This window comes from Mus caroli, unplaced genomic scaffold (genome assembly GCF_978045245.1).
Source record: "Mus caroli unplaced genomic scaffold, Mus_caroli_1 scaffold_14, whole genome shotgun sequence".
In the NCBI taxonomy this organism is placed as follows: domain Eukaryota; kingdom Metazoa; phylum Chordata; class Mammalia; order Rodentia; family Muridae; genus Mus; species Mus caroli.
In genome coordinates, this window is record NW_028227269.1 from 103399907 (window position 1) to 103416970 (window position 17064).

Consider the following 17064-nt stretch of genomic DNA (forward strand, 5'->3'; position numbering starts at 1 on the left):
CTGGAAATGAAACAGACCCTTCCTTTCCCAGGTTGCTTTTGGTTCGAGAGTTTTCTCATAGCAACAGAAAGTATCTAGAACAAACCACAGTAGACTACTGAAACTGGCCGTCCCTCCACCGTGCCTCTCCTGCCAATTTGCTAGCAGAGCAGGCTTGAGTTCCAGCTGTGCTTCTCACTCTGGAGAGAAGAGGGAAGCTCATGTGGTGGGAGAAGGTTGGCCATGTCAGAACATTCCAGAAGAAGGAAGAGAAAATCCTGCATGTAGACTGGAAACCCTACACGAGTGTAATCTCTTGTTTTAGTGCGAGCTTTCCCGAGAGAAGGGCTATGGTGATCTGGGCTCTCTGCATAAGTGAGGAGCAGGAAGGTGCTGAGTTAGGGAAAGGAGGTCTCATGAAGAGTTTCCCATCAGTGTCACCCTTGAGCATGGCAGCTGCCATTCACTCAGTGCATCTTTTATCTTTCAGCCTACATGCTACCCCTCCACCATGTTAAAGATGAGGCATCTGAGGTTCAGAGGGATCCAGAATCCTGAGCAGATCACACAGCTGCTCAGCCATGGAGACAAGCTAGGGTCCCTGCCATACCCAAAGCCAGAGCTACTGATGGTAATTTTTCACAAACAGAGATCTTACTGAGGGTGATGAGGCCTCACCTTGGCTTAGCGACTAGTTTTTGAGATGGCCCCAGTTGGGGGCAAGATGGAGCGAAGAGATTTTATTTTAAGACAGATGAGAACGTTTCTGAATCAGCTGTCAGGGCGGAATCAGCTGGGTTGAGAGGTGGTAAGTTGCAGAATGATGAGGAGAATCCTGTTAACCCTCCGTCGAGTTCTAGCAGGCACGTTCAGCCCACAGTTCACGAGGCTGTGTACAGCTGCATATGGCTGAGGACAATCCAACACAAAGCTGTGAACTGACTTAAAAACAAATTTTTCACATTTAAAAAAATGGTTTGCAGTCTTAAAAGGTCGGGCCGTCCTTGTAGGAGATTTTAGGTATCAAATGAGGAATTCAAAACAGAATAACTTTGAATATCCATTCTGGACAGGAAAATGTTCTCTGGTTTCCTGGGATAATTGTCCATCACAACAGGTTCCGACTGGCTTTAGCACAAACAGTATTCCTATGTGGGGGTTGCTCTTGGGTGCCCAAGGAGCTGATGAGTGAAGCTCTGCAGAGGGCTAATTCCAAGAGGCAGTCATCAGTGGGCTCTCCCCTGGGCACAGTGGCTAGGATGTATCTCCATTGGCTATCAGTGTGGATGAATGAGAATTTGAGGTGGCCCCACTTTGTATCTCTTTATAAGGTCCAGGGTAGAAAGAGACCCATCTGTTTGGTAAACTTATCCGGATGCAGGGCATCCCTTCAGTGCCTTGACTGACAGCGCCCACGATGGAGGGTAATTTTCCAGAGGAAACCTGAGATGCTGAGACAGAGGGACGCTTGAGCACTGGACAATGCTGTGAGCTGCTGTGAGTATCCTTGTTGCCTCTGCCCAGCTGTGACTCCAGCAAGCACACAGAGCCCTCCCTCCCTCCCTTCTACTCTCCCTAATCTCCCGCTGTGTCCACGGGCAGATCCCTGCAACACTGTATCACTGTGTACTCGTGGCTTATTTCCCAAGACAGGCATCCCAGTTAGGCAAGCGATTAAAACTCTCCAGTGTGTTTAGCAGGAGCAGCCCAGCAGAGGACCAGTCTGCTGAGTCTGCTCAAAGTGAGGGGCCCATCAATTTTGCACCTTAGGGATGCTAGGCTGTGAACAGTATTCTGTCTTTGCACAATCATGACCTTCTTTCTGGTGGCAAGGAAGGGCTTCTTGGACAGCTAACGTGACACTAGGTATGGTATGGTTGTTTAAGTGTTGTTTCTCTTGGGAGCCTGGGGAGCTGACTCAGTTGGCAAAGAGCTTGCCAGGCAACCATGAGGAGCTGAATGCGGTTCCTAGTATTCGTGTAAAAAGCTAAGCGTGGTAGTGTGTGCATTATCTCAGTGGTGTGCAGGAGCTAGAGATAAGGGATCGCTGGAGCTCCCTAGCCGGCCAGCCTAGCCTAATGGGCAAGCACTGCGTCTAAGTACCACCAGAAACAAGTGGATGACTGCTGAAGATTGACACCTGAGGTTGACCTCTGGCCCCCACATCCATGTGCACACACGCACACACCCCCATGCCTACACCTGTCCATTCATTCATGAACATCCACTTGCAAACACACCCACAGAGTTGTTTCTATTAATGTCTTATTTTTATCTTCGGTATTGTTTATTAACTGACCAGTTCACTTATGAACATCTGTAATTGGTTTATTAGTTCATGGATAAGTAAAAGGGGCATATGCAGGAAATGATGTTACAACACACAAGTGCTGTGTGCCAGGCAGCGGCTTAAGAAACAGAACCAGAGCCTCAGAGCATCCTCCACTACCAACCCACCCCATGTACTTGGTGGGAATCACTGCCCCGGTGTTGGCGAGTTCACGCCATTGCTTTCTTTTGCGGAGTCATCGGGTTTATACTTCCAAATAGTGTGGTGTTGGGTTTCCTATAGAAATGGTGGCCTTCTATCTGCTGTACGCTCTGTCCCTCAACATTGTGCCTGTGGTAGCCCAACATCGTGTGCACTGTACATACACTATAAGGGATCATGAAGGCCTGTGGCCATCTGCAGTGTCCAGCGTTCCACCAAGAGGACATCTACTGCCCATAAACATAAGATCTTGTCCATGCGCCCTGACTCGTGCATACGCAGGTGTATTCAGGGTTTGTCACACGAGGTAGATGGCAGCTCATCAGGACTGAGTGTGCTCAGCTTTACCAGGTGACATACAGGTTTCCAAGGTTACAGCCAGACAGGCCCTGAAGCCTAGTGTTCCTACAGCCCTGTCTTTGATGCTTTGGCTGGAGCTGTCTTCCTTGCCAGACTGGTGCCTCTTAGCTGTTTTAATTTCTCTGATGACTGTTCAGTTTCTCTGTGGCTACTCTCTAGAGAAGTCCCTGGGTAGGATTTTATTCACTTTTTTTTTTCTATTGTGTGCTTACCATTATCTTGCTGGTTTAATACTAATATGCAATGTGTGTTAAATATATAGTATGTTATATAACATAGACCACTATATATCATTCACTGACCATATCTATGCATCCTAGGTTGCAACTTCCACTGTTCATTTTTATGGAAGTAATCTGATAGTCAGGGTTTCAGGCATAGCCCCCTTGAGCTTGTCTGTCTTAAGGCGGCTGCCTCTACCCCGTGACCGCAAACATACTCCTTTCTCTGCACTCTTAAAGATCCCAGTTTTCATGCTATCCCCTCACCTGGCTTTCCATCTGAAATTGAGGAGCTACTGGTCTAATTTCACATACTTTTAATGTGGTGTATCACTTACCTCTTCCTGGGGGCCAGATAAACGTCAAGAAGCAGCCTGAGGCGGGAAGCGTTTATCCTGACTCCATTTCTGTCGCTGCCCCTGTTTCCAGGCTGAGCTTCCAGCCCCTCATGCTCTCCAGTCCACATTGCTCACCCACTGCCCTATGCCCAGGTATTACCTAAGTTAACAATGCCCTCCACATTCCCTTCAGTGAGAACCTCGGTTATGCTCCCAGGAGTCTAGCCACCCTCCTGAGGTGGTTTCTATGGGGAAGTATGTATGGGCTGACATCCTAGCAGCAACTGGGGACTTTGAGGCTACGGCTCTCCTGTAGGTCAGAAAGGCCTTTCTGGTTAGCTGCAGAGTCCTCGGGATGTAAACACCGGCGACCTGATTGTGCCCTCCAATTCCTCCTGAGTCAGAACCATCTGGGGTTAACTCAGGGAAGGAGCTAAATTAAGCCTTGAAACGAAGCAGCCAGCCTCGATGACAGGCACTCTGTTGTGCTTGAGTGACTGAGATGAGGGGACTCTGGTTATGACGGTAGCACTAATCACATCTCTTGAGAGCAGCTTGGTTGTTCAGCTCCCGCCCTGCAGAGATGGGGAGATGCCAGGTCCCTCTCAGGACCAGCTCGGTCACTCAGCATGACTGGGCACTGTGCTTTAAAGTACCAGGTTAAGCACTCCTGTTCCCGGACTCTCAGCCCATAGAAGAAAACAGACAAGAAACAAGAGACCCCAGTAAAGACGGCACTGGTGTTTGGAGACCCCTCCACCCAGAGCAGAATGAGGAGTGGCTTCTGAGTAATTTTTTAAAGGTTTTATGTAATGGCTGATCCACAGAGTGGTCAAAATCAAGGGGAAGGGAGTCCGCCCTCATTTGCCAACGAGCAAACTCATATCACCGCGTTGAAAATCTGTTTGACAGTACTTCCAGAGCCCTCCACCCACATACCCCATGCATGTTTTCCTCTGCCAAATATATGCAGCTACGAAGAAACTACACGTGTGCGCATTACATCAGAACAAAATGTAAGTGGATATGAGAATCTAATTGGAACATGCATGCAGCAGCATCCAACGGGAGAGTCTTCAGATCTGCGGTGTGCTTTGAAATGGTCTGAAATGAAGAGTGGGGAGATGTGTATTGAAGCAAGGGCAACCCAGGGCCCAGGAGTGGAGGAGCAGGCGAGCTTGCGGCTGCTCACTGGAAGAGCCCTTCAGCTTTGCTAAACATAGATCGCTGTCCTACAAAGTGTGCACGCAGGACACAGGAGACAAGGAACACAGGAAGGATAGCCACATGGCAGTGCTATGCACAATTGTCCCACACCCAACGCCTCTCGAATCCCTGTCAGCAGTAGAAGAGAGCCATCCACCACCTGCATGATCCAAAAGGCCTCTGTTCCTAAGTGGGACCGCATGAGCTAGAGCTACAGCCAGCCACGTGGCAGAGTCTTACGAAGCAATGTCGAGGGGAAGAAGCCAATCTCCTAAGGGAGAATGCTGTGTGATTTCATTCGTAAAAATTCCCAAACTGAGCAAAGCTGCCCATAGCATTAAGAGTCACTGGAGAGTTGTCAAGAGGAGGGAGGAAAGGACAGTGACTTAGCGGGTCACCAAGGGAGGCCCCTGGGGGTGCAGAAGGCTCATTTTTAATCTTAGCACTGAAGAGTATATCAAGCTACACACTCACACACACACACACACACACACACACACACACACACACACACACACAATGCACATAGACACACAGTGTTTCCATTTATACAACATTGAAAATAGAAGAAAGAAAAGAAAGCCCAAACAGAAACTTCCCATTACCACTCTGGGGGTCAGAGGCCACTCAAAGCCAGTCTAGCCAGCCACAGTTGTGAAGAAAATAGAAAGCATTTCTTCGGAATACGTCATTTGTTTACGTCTGCACACACCCACGCAGTGCCTGTCTCTGCAGGCCTCACAGATGGGCTCTGTCCTTCACCAAGGCAGTATATTGTATTCAGTACAGTGAACTGCTCTGTGAGGTATGGCCCAGGCTATTCACCGGATCACATGCACAATGGAAGAGGTGGAAAGACATTTGTGGTTGATCCTCACTCCTACCACCTGGATTTCCAGGTGATCCTCCTGGGATGTACTTCCTGGAACATCATTTGACCTTAGAAATCTCCCTAGAAACAGAACCAGTGATGTGTGAGGAAGCATGTTTGAGTGAGCATGTGTGGGGGTGGTGAGTGTGTGTATATGTGTGTGTGGGTGTGTGCACGTCTGTACACATAGCAACATACATGTGTCTATCTACATGAATTGTCCTAGTTGGATTCCCATTGCTGTGATAAATACAATACCAAAAGCAGCTTGGGGAATAAAGGGCCTGTTTCATCTTTCAGCGGATTGTCTGCCATTGTGGAAAAGCAGAGCAGGAACCTGGAGGCAGGGACTGAAGCAGAGGCCCTGAGAGACCACTGCTCACTGGCTTGTTCTCCGCAGCTTGCTTATACAACTCGAGAGTCAACTGCCCAGGGGTAGCACTGCCCCTCCCACATCAGTCACTAATCAAGAAAAGGATCCTTAGATTTGCCTGCAGATCATTGGCTGGGAGCATCTTCTCAGGCCAGGCTTCTTTTCCCAGATAGGTCCATGTTTGGGTCAATTGACAAAACCAACCAGCACATGTATTATTTATCCATGCCACCCCTAAGTATCAGAAAGCCTTTTGCTAAAAAAAAAAAAATGCAGTTTCCTCATGGAGGAAGTCTAGTCTGGTCTGTCCCCGGATCTCATCCCATTAAGTCCCCACAGGTCACCATATTTTAAGTATAATTGGGGTAGAGGCTTCAATCTCTGACCCTACCTCTGGGTGACCCAGCTACCTAGCTTACTGTATAGACATTAGTCTTGCCCACGAAAAATACACAAGGGCATACAGAAGAATGGCAGAAACATACACCTGTCGTTCACAGTGATACTAGCAAACCCCCCAGCAGAAAATGATCCGCATGTCTGGAGGCTGCTGTGTCCCCTGGGTGTTCCTTACTGCTACGGCTTGAGGAAGGCACACCCATGAATTTCACAGCCATAACTCCTTGCTTGGAACAGAACTCAAAACACACGAGGTCCAACAGTGTGCTGTTTGGAGCCTTCACAGATAGAGGCAGGCTAAACACAGGCTAGTGTGAGGTGCTTTCTCCCTCCAGTGTCTGGGCTTGCTCCATGCTGTTAGGGACAGCTGCAGCAGCTCTGCCACCTCACTGTCATGCAGTATTCTAGCCTTGTGGCTCTGGTATCACATGGGCACTGACGCACACCTGGGCAGCCTCCGGCCCTTTTCTGGGACAGCTGCTTCTACATCTGGAGAATTGAAGTGGCCTCAGTCTCCAGGTACACAGGCTGGCCTCCCCCACCCCCCAGGTGCACAGCTGGGAGAGCAGGTGCCCAGCTGTACACTGTGTCTCTTGGCTTTCCTAACTAGTGTCAAGCGATCTTCCAGAGCACTTGTGTCAACACGAATTCCTGCCAGCAACCATGGGAGTCTCTTGTGGGGCCACCTCCTTCACACCTCACAGTGATTGCTTACAGCTTCTCTGGGAACAGAATCACCTTCCCTCTGGCCTGCCTATTCCTGTTCCTACCTTCAGAACACATGTAACTGGGATACTCCCTGTGCCTTCCTGAACACAGAGAAGGACCCATCTCCTAGGTGTGACTGACCCACTAGTTTTACTGTGACTGCAATAGCCAGACACCTGTTCCTGCTTCCCAGGAAAGGAGAGAGTAAGCTACACCGAGTGGGTGGCCCAATGGCTGACGTCAGGGTGAATTGTCTTTATGTTATTAATATCTCACCCCTGGAATCCTTAACTTGTGTTCTTAGATCTGTGTGTGTGTCTGTGTGTGTGTGTGTGTGTGTGTATGCATGCGTGCACATGCATATGTGTGCGCATACGTTGAGGCCAAGGGTCAGCCACCCTCAGGCTGTCATCCTGAGGAAGGTTTTCCACCTCCTATGAGACTGTATCTCTTATTTTCCTGAAGCTAACCAATTAGGCGAGACTGACTGGCCAGGGGCCTCCAGGGATCCTCCTGTGTCTACCTCCATGTCTTAGTCAGGGTTTGTATTCCTGCACAAAACATCATGACCAAGAAGCAAGTTGGGGAGGAAAGGGTTTATTCAGCTCACACTTCCACATAGCCATTCATCACTAAAGGAAGTCAGGACTGGAACTCAAGCAGATCAGGAAACAGGAGCTGATGCAGAGGCTATGGAGGGATGCTGCTTTCTGGCTTGCTTCCCCTGGCTTGCTCAGCTTCCTTTCTTATAGAACCCCGGACCACCAACCCAGGGATGCACCACCCACAATGGGCCCTCCATCCTTGATCACTAATTGAGAAAATGCCTTATAGCTGGATCTCATGGAGGCATTCCCTCAAGGGAAGCTCCTTTCTCTGTGATGGCTCCAGCTTGTATCACAGTTCACACACACACACAAAACCCAGCCAGTACACACCCCAACACTGGGGTTCCACCACGTGTGCACGCTTCATGGGGGCTGGCGATCTACCTCAGGTCCTTGAGCTCGCAAGCCAAGCACTTGACTGGCTGAGCCATCTCCCTGGTCCCCATGTTCTGCCATCTCTCAGTGACCAAGAGGGATGTTTCCCACGATTGTGTTAGATGCTGTGGATGTCACTTCCACCCATGACGTAGTCCTGAGTCACCCCACCCTCCCCCCTGGCCTCAGCGAGGATGCTGGGAAATGATCTGTCTTTCGCTCTGTCTCTCTTCACTACAGGTTAGCCTGGAGAGGAAGATAAAGACATTTGCAACCAAGATGGTAATCACGAGTGGAAACGACGAAGACCGGGGAGGCCAAGAGAAAGAGAGCAAAGAGGAGAGCGTGTTGGCCATGCTGGGCATCATCGGGACCATCCTGAACCTGATCGTTATCATCTTTGTATACATATATACCACTCTATGAAAGGCCCCACTCAGACCTCGGCGGCCTCAGGATGGCCACGAGACAAGGGTCCTGTGCATCCGTATATCAGCGACCACACACTGTGGGGGGGCCAGCAGGTTTGAAGACCACACAATGCTCCATCAATGCACCTTCGAACTTTCTGACGGGTCACCTGATGAACCTGTCCTTCTGTGAGGAGCAGACACTCTGAAGCACAATGAATCCAGTGGGACTCCTTCAGGCCACAAGGAACTCCCACAGGGGACCCAGCAGGATGCTGGAAAGGCCAGCCTTCTGCACCAGTGGTGAGCACAAGGGTGAGGAAGTGCTTCACCCTGGAGTGCTGACCACATCTCACACTGGAAAGAGGATGCGTGGGGGAGTCGCAGCTCCGCTGCTCTCCTCCCAGGACTGGCAAGATAAATAAGCTCTAGGTGCGGTTCGTTGACAGGCATTGCATTCATCAAATGTTTCCAGCTGTTTGATATGGGAGATAACTTATTTTTCCTTTTTCATTGGCTTGATATGTGTATCTGTTCATATCGAGGTTTATAAATCTATATTTTTAATAAATGTGCTCTATTTTTTAGCATGAACCAAATATTTGGAGAAGCACTTCTGGACCCATAGCTCTTCTTGGTTTTAATCGCTTTTGCTCCATCAGCTGCAAGATGTTTTTGTCTGTAGTCATCCAGTTGTCTCAGCTCATCTCAAGCCTTGTCCCTCTGGTTCTTCTTCCTTCCCATCCCTGCCCCTCCCTTCTCTCCTCTCTCTTTCCCCTGTCTCTCCCTTCCATCTCTTAATTCCCCTATCCTTCCCCACCTCCCCCCCCCCATCTCCTCTCTCCCCTCCTCCTCACCTCTTGTCTAGAGGACATTTTCCCATAATACCAGCTGTGGTCTTGGCTGGTGTGTGCTTCAAGATTGTTGAGCAGCTTTTCATTGTTCTGTCAGAGATATAAAACGATTGTGGGCATGCAGACCTTAGATGCACCCTGTCTTTATTGAGAATTATGCATGAACAAGGGCTGAGTGGCAGGCCAGCGTCTCCAGTTTTTAAAGGGACTACCAAGGAGGAAGATGAGCAGCCCTGCCTGCAGGCCACCCTTGGGACAGAGCAGTCACCAGCTCAAGTGCAGTATTGCTCATTTGCTCCTGTAACCATCCGATTATCAGATTCTGATTTTTTATTTATTTATTTATTTATTTTTGTGACCGTGAGAGATGGGAACGGGGCGAGCTCAATGTTCAGTGCACCAGCCACCCCTTCCTTGGTGAGCTGCCTGGGGAGGTGGGGGGTGGGGTGGGATCTCTTCAGAAGTCAGTGGGATATGAGGGAAGTGAGACCTCCCCGCTGTGAGAGTGCACACACAGTTCCTGCTGTAAAAACACTGCTGGGACAAGTGACCCTTCAAGGGCATTGGGAGGGGACTTAATGGTCTCTGTTAAGGAGCCCTGCACATTTTAAAGCTGTTTTTCCACCCACACAAAGCTCTTTTTTTTCTCTGAAGGGATGGTTGAATAAATACAAGTTTGCCCTGCTCTCTGGCTCCGTAACACAGCCCCAACCTGGATGCAGTGTACAGCTTTAAGGAGAGGGTCCGTATTCATTCTGCCAAGGGCAGAAGTGGCAGCACCCCCCCCCCTTTGGATTCAGATGACACTAAGGAGGGGCATGTCTCTGCTTGCCCCCTTCCTTAAATGGCACCATGAAGGAGTCATTTCTTGGGCTCCACTAAGGGACCAGTCTCTTTTATAAATCAAATACCCATGAGCACCTGGCTCTGCCCAGAGATGTCTCCTCTTCCCCACCAGAAGGACGTATACTTTGTACACAAGTAGCCAGGCTCTCTTAGTTGCTGGTGAGAGGGAGAGTCTTTATCTCTCACCTGTGAGGTGGAAGGAAGAAGAAAGGACAGCTCAGACCAGCAATCTTCCCTGAGGTTTCCTGGCACCCAATGGAGTCAGATTCTAGCCTCACCTGCCCAGTTCCTTATCCCAGCGAGGACTTGGATGCTGTTGTGGGATGCTGATGAGGATGGTGACTGTGGCTGGAAAGCCTGTCGCTTTGCTGAGGATCAACCCAGCACACACACACACACGCACACACACACACACACACACCACACAACAGGAAACAACCTTAGAACTCCTTGGACACTGACACAAATAAAAGACAGGGGAAAGGCTGGTTAGGAAGATGGGAGGCACCCCGGAGCGAGCGCTACCTACCAGGCTGTGTGATTCTTGACAAACTGTAATTCTGCAAAGTGGACTAAACAAACAATAAAGGTGCAGTGGGGGAAACTATTGGTGTCGCCAACTTCCTCATGAGCCTGTGTGTAATTGTTTGATTTAATAAAACTTGACCGTGGCTGTATGTATTTTATCTAATTTATTTACTTTGAGACAGAGTCTCAAGTAGCTCAGGCTGGTCTTGAACTTGTTACGTAGCCAAGAATGGCCTTAAATTCATGATCTTTGTGCCTCCACCTCCCAAGTTCTGGGATCACAGGTATGGACCATCACAGCCTGACTGAATGTCACTCTCTTAAACAGAATTCTGTCTGGTTTGGACTGGGCAAGCCCCAGTGGCTTTCAGGGGTTTTAAATAGAAATTTATGGAGGAGGGGGCGGCGGCGAAGGAGGGGAAATCACCTTTTGCATCCTCTGCACAATTTCTTGGCCATTCTTCTATCTGGCCCTAATCTACCACCTAGAAATAAAACTGCCCTCCACACGGCTGACACCTGTGGGGACCTTTCTTTTCATAGCTCAGTCCCTGTGTGTCCACTCTGGCTGTTTAGTACAAATTAAAAACACACTGGGTAGATTTATAGCCATCACCTGACTTTTTGGGTGGGGGAAGATATTGGACCCAGAGGAGCTGCACAGCCCTCTCTTACCATCGGTTAGGTCAGCCTAGCCCAGCCTTAGCCAACACCCGGCCTGACTCTAGCACCTTCTGCTCCCTTCTGGGGAGCATAGACAATCTCAAAAGCAGTGCATGTGTGTGTGAGTATATGTGTCTTAGTGTATGTGTGTGTGAGTGCATGCATATGAGTGCATGCATGTATGTGTGCATGTGTGTGTGAGTGCCTGCATGTGTAAGTGCATGCATATGTGAGTGTATGTTTGTGAGTGCACGTGTGTGATTGCATGTGTATGTGAGTGTGCCTGAGTGCATAGAGTGCATGTGTGTGAGTGCATGTGTGTGTAAGTATATGTGTGTGAGTGCATGCAAATGTGAGTGCATTGTGTGTGAGTACATTCATGTGTAAATGCATGCATGTGTGAGTGTATGTGTGTGAGTGCATGTGTGTGTGTGAGTGCATATATATGAGTGCATGCATGTGTGAGTACATGTGTGTGAGTGCATGTGTGAGTCCATGCACATGAGTGTATGTGTGTGAGTGTATGTATGAGTGCATGCATTTGTTAGTGTATGTGTGTGAGTGCATGTGTGTATAAATACATGTGAGTACATTGTGTGTGAGTGCATTCATGTGTAAATGCATCCATGTGTGAGTACGTGCATGCGTGAGTCCATGCACATGAGTGCATGTGTGTGGGTGTATTGTGTATGAGTGCATGCATGTGTGAGTGCATGTGTGAATGTATGCGTGTATGAGTGCATTGTGTAAGTACATGCATGTGTGTGCATACAAATGTGAGTGCATGTATGTGTGAGTGCATGCATGTGGCTCTCACACTCTCCTTCTTGCTCTCTCTCTCCAACATATATAAAATTCTCCTCCTGTCTGCCTTGCCTCTAAAACCCAGACTAGAGGTTAGATATAACCAACACCTAGGCTTGGCTCTTTTTGTCTTCTGCCTTCAAGCAGGGGAAAGCCCGCCCACCTCCCTCTTTGTTCTCCATGAAAACAATCCATCCAAGTGCTTCCCCAACAGCCACGTCAGAAGCCCAGGCTAGTAATGATCCTGCCACATCCTAAGAGAAAAACTCAGGGACTAAGTTACTGACTCCTGTTCTAAAAATCTTCCTTGCATACCCTGAGCCCCTGCCTTGCTACCCATGGGGCCTCTGCCATGGTATTCCTGCATGAAGAGCCCCATGTGGTTGGGAAGGCGTTCCCACCAGGATGGAAGGGAGCAGAGCTTGCCTCTAGTGCAGAGCAGATGGAGGAACAGAGTCCTCTTACTTTATGATCATAAACATTTGACACAAATCTACACATGCTTTCCCAGACGATAGCTGTTTTGCCCTAAGAAAGAGAACCATGCAGCCTCTGTAAATTCTCTCAAGGCTTTTGAAAGGCACATCTCTTTCCCCTACATCCCTCCGAGAAGAATGGAGGAGTCAGGAAGGGGCCTCTCGATGAGCAGGCCTTTTATAAAGGCAAGCAGACCTCACTTGGAGGCTGGCTGAGGGTTGGCCTCACTCCTGAGTGATCAGCTTGCCGTTGGGCCTGCTCCCCTGGTGGCCAGCACTACTCTATGTCCTGCTTAGGCTAGTTCAGGAAACAGAGGGCCAATGACAGAATAGCCTTAAACATTATAGATCAATAATAACAGCAGTAGTGACTCTCAGTGGGGTTGGGTAGCATCTATCTGCTGAGGAGCTAAGGAGTCAGTATTGGACAGGCACAAAGTCAAGTCAGCCCTAGTTCTGAGGAGATCTCAAAGTTCTTTATTTGCTCTTCATCTCGCCTCATTGAGAGTGGGGAATTGCCACCTCACAAAAAGCCAAGGATGGTCCAGAAGGACTGTCCCTGCAGACAAGTCATGAATGGAATCTACTGAACTATCTATCTTCGCTTAGTCCCTGGGACTTCCAATCGGGTGGTGATGGCAGGGTGCCCACCCACAGCTGCATGTTCAGGAGTAGGCTATCATGCGTGTGCTGACTTCTGGAGTCCACATAGGTCAACCTGCCTAACTCCACAGGTGGTCTCCTAAGAGTGGAATCGTACCTGGGATGGTGTCCAGGTTAGCCATAGAAACACAGAGTCTGAGGGGTGCTGTCCAAGTCAGCCATAGAAACACAGAGTCTGAGGGGTGCTGTCCAGGTCAGCCATAGAAACACCAAGTCTGAAGGCAGTGGAGGTAGCTTCATGTGGGAGCCTGAGCGAGGTGAGCTCTCCAGCAGACACTTGGGTTTGTGCTCAATCTTCTACTCACTCACAAAGGAAACAAATAGAACATTTGTGGGGTTGGCAGAGGTATGGGTACCCTGAATCACACTGCAGGGTGGAGGTGCTGGAAATCCTCTCCAGAGATGGACTCTGCAGAATGGTTCCCCCTCTTATTCCAGAAGTGACTTTGTGAGGTGGGTGGAGAAATTGGAGACATCCTTCCGGAGCTCTATGGCAGGGTTCGGATCCTCCACTGCCTGGTACCTTTAAAAATTAAAACATTTATTTGCTTGTTTGTTTGTTTATCTACACACACATACACACACACACATGCATGTGCCATGGCCCCTGTGAGGAGGTAAGAAGCTAACTTGTGGGTGTCTGTTGTCTCCTTCCACTTCGTGGTTTCTGGGGTCCACCTCAGGTCATCAGGCATGGGGGCAGTGCCACCAGCTGAGTTGTCCCTTCATGTCTTTACCTAGATGCTTTTGTAAGAAGGGACAGAGGCGGAGTGACAGCCATCAGAAGAACTCATAGCACACACTGGGTCTCTGGAGCAGCAGAAATAACTCCAACAGGCCATCAAAGCTCCCAGATAGCAAAGGAATTGGGAACAATTATCAACTCATTACACACGGCCAATATTACCCCATTACAAATATATATATAATGATTTTATTTTCCCAACCGCACCAATAGCTATCATGGGCATAGATACAAAAGTCACTTTAAAATTAGAAAATCATGATTTACAATGTAATACATTTTGACAAAATGAGGTCCCTCTCAGAAATGCAAAGTTGATTTAACAACTGAAGAAAGGTCACTGTAGCCTACCACGTTCACAGAATGCAAGGGAACACGAAGGCCACACACGAGGTGCAGAAAAGGGACTGGCAGCACCTGGCATTCAATCTCAGCTTCTGAGAAATCGCATCAAATTTCCTCCTAATAGGACAGTTTAGACACCCCAAGGCACACCTACAAGCAGAAAGTATATTTAAACAGTTTCTTAATTATAAAAATTTAAATCTTTTCCCTCCTAAAGCTGGAAACAGAATGCCAATATAAAATTATGAATTGACTAAGAATACATTTTTAAAATATAGATAAGTCCTGTGCATAAAAATGAGGGACCTTAGCTAAGACTCTAAACGATCCAGGCGAGGAATGGATTTCCAGACCTGCAGGGGAAATGACTTGCTACCGTTAGCATTCATTTTCCCTACATTTGAATCGTGCATTCAGCAAAATCCCCTTCCAACCTCAGCTGCCTCTCTGGGTTGAAGTTGACAAGAGGATTCTAAAATGTATGTGGGAATTCCAACCCAGCTGGGAGGTGTTCAGAGAAAACCAGTGCTGGGACTTCCACCATTTAATTTCACGACTCAAGATACAACAAACAAGGTGTTTGGGGCTTGGTGGAAAGAGAGAGAGATCGATGAAATAGAATAAGAACATCTAAAAATAGACCCATATCTAATAGAACAATTGATCTTCACTAAGGTACCAGTGCAATATGATGGAGATGTGAGAACCTTTTCAACAAAGCGGAAGCGACTGAGCGAGGTGGGTGACTATGTGTGAACCTGGTCCCCTTCCTCACACTGGGCACATTAATACAAAGACCAGGTCATAGGTGAATCTGTAAGAAAACACAAGGAAACATCCACCCAACCTGGGGGTAGGAAAGGAATTCCTACAGAAGACACAGAAATGCTCACCATAAACCAGATAACTGATAATCCAGACATCATGAAACTCAGAACCGCTGTTCTCTAAGGCTGGACACATAGCTTAGAGATAGTACAGTTGCCTGGCACATTAGAGGCCCTGGATTTGACACTTGGAGCTAAGGAGGAGAGGAAAGGGGGAGGAGGAGGGGATGTAGAGGAGAAGGAAAATGAGAAGAAAGAAGGAGGAGGACCAAAGGAGAAAAAGGAGCAAGAGGGAGGAGGAGCAAGGGGAGGAGGAGCAAGGGAGAAAGAGGAGCAAGGGAGGAGGAGCAAGGGAGAAAGAGGAGCAAGGGAGAAAGAGGAGCAAGGGAGGAGGAGCAAGGGAGAAAGAGGAGCAAGGGAGGAGGAGCAAGGGAGAAAGAGGAGCAAGGGAGGAGGAGCAAGGGAGAAAGAGGAGCAAGGGAGAAAGAGGAGCAAGGGAGGAGGAGCAAGGGAGAAAGAGGAGCAAGGGAGGAGGAGCAAGGGAGAAAGAGGAGCAAGGGAGGAGGAGCAAGGGAGAAAGAGGAGCAAGAGGGAGGAGGAGCAAGGGAGAAAGAGGAGCAAGGGAGGAGGAGCAAGGGAGAAAGAGGAGCAAGGGAGGAGGAGCAAGGGAGAAAGAGGAGCAAGGGAGGAGGAGCAAGGGAGAAAGAGGAGCAAGAGGGAGGAGGAGCAAGGGAGAAAGAGGAGCAAGAGGGAGGAGGAGCAAGGGAGAAAGAGGAGCAAGGGAGGAGGAGCAAGGGAGAAAGAGGAGCAAGGGAGGAGGAGCAAGGGAGAAAGAGGAGCAAGAGGGAGGAGGAGCAAGGGAGGAGGAGCAAGGGAGAAGGAGGAGCAAGGGAGAAGGAGGAGCAAGGGGAGGAGGAGCAAGGGGAGGAGGAGCAAGGGAGGAGGAGCAAGGGGAGGAGGAGCAAGGGAGGAGGAGCAAGGGAGAAGGAGGAGCAAGGGGAGGAGGAGCAAGGGAGGAGGAGCAAGAGGGAGGAGGAGCAAGGGGAGGAGGAGCAAAGGGGAGGAGGAACAAGGAAGGAAGAAGAGCAAGACAAGAACAGGAAGAAGAGGAGGGATGAGCAGGAAAGAAAGGGAGAGGAAAGCCGGGCATGGTGGCGCACGCCTTTAATCCCAGCACTTGGGAGGCAGAGGCAGGCGGATCTCTGAGTTCGAGGTCATTCGAGGCCAGCCTGGTCTACAGAGCGAGTTTCAGGGCAGCCAGGGCTACACAGGGAAACCCTGTCTCGAAAAAAAAAGAAAAAAGAAAAAAAGAAAGGGAGAGGAAAAATAATTCTTGTACTTATCAAAACCACCATTAGAAAACTGAAAAATCAAGTCATGAACTGAAAAAAATTTGCAATATGTTAATCTAATGAAGGACCTGTAATCATAATATATAAGGATTATTACAACTCAGTGATTAAAAAAAAACCTGGCCCTTTATATTTCATTGCCAACAGATATGAGTACAGGGATATAATCAAAGGGAGACACACAAATGACAAACAATCAGATGTAGGCTACTTTCACAGTCAGGGAGATGCCAAATACACACCCGTGTCCTGAAGAAAGATGCTTGCACCTTGCTGTGGCTTCCAACTTGCTACATCACCGAGAAATCAAGGCTTAACAATATCACAGTGTGCCATGCATATCTTCTCTGTGCACCCTATAACCACAAAGAAAAATACAGAGTCTCACGTGTGTTTAAAACTGTCTGAGAGAGAAACTCTGGATGCCTAAAAGAACAGCTTTCCACACCAAGTTCTTTCTTCCACATCTCAAACTTGTTCCCCACCCATGCCCTGTGGTATCTGGGTGGCACAGACAAAGTGCCTACTAAGAACACATCTGCAGTGGCTGAGGAAATAGCTCAGTGGGGAAAAGACACTTGCTATGCAACCATGAGGACCTGAATTTGGATTCCCAACCAAA

At 48.7% G+C, this 17064-nt stretch overlaps 1 protein-coding gene across 1 annotated transcript in view; it reads left to right on the plus strand.

The window, feature by feature from the left end:
• Tunar (transmembrane neural differentiation associated intracellular calcium regulator) overlaps window positions 1-10698 on the plus strand; it is a 46931-nt gene extending 36233 nt beyond the window's left edge. Inside the window, exon 2 of the mRNA XM_085830161.1 lies at window positions 8170-10698. Within this exon, the coding sequence (XP_085686287.1) occupies window positions 8170-8355 (186 nt within the window). The 3' untranslated portion in view covers window positions 8356-10698. The remainder of the gene's footprint in view (window positions 1-8169) is intronic.
• The last annotated feature ends 6366 nt before the right edge of the window (window positions 10699-17064 follow it).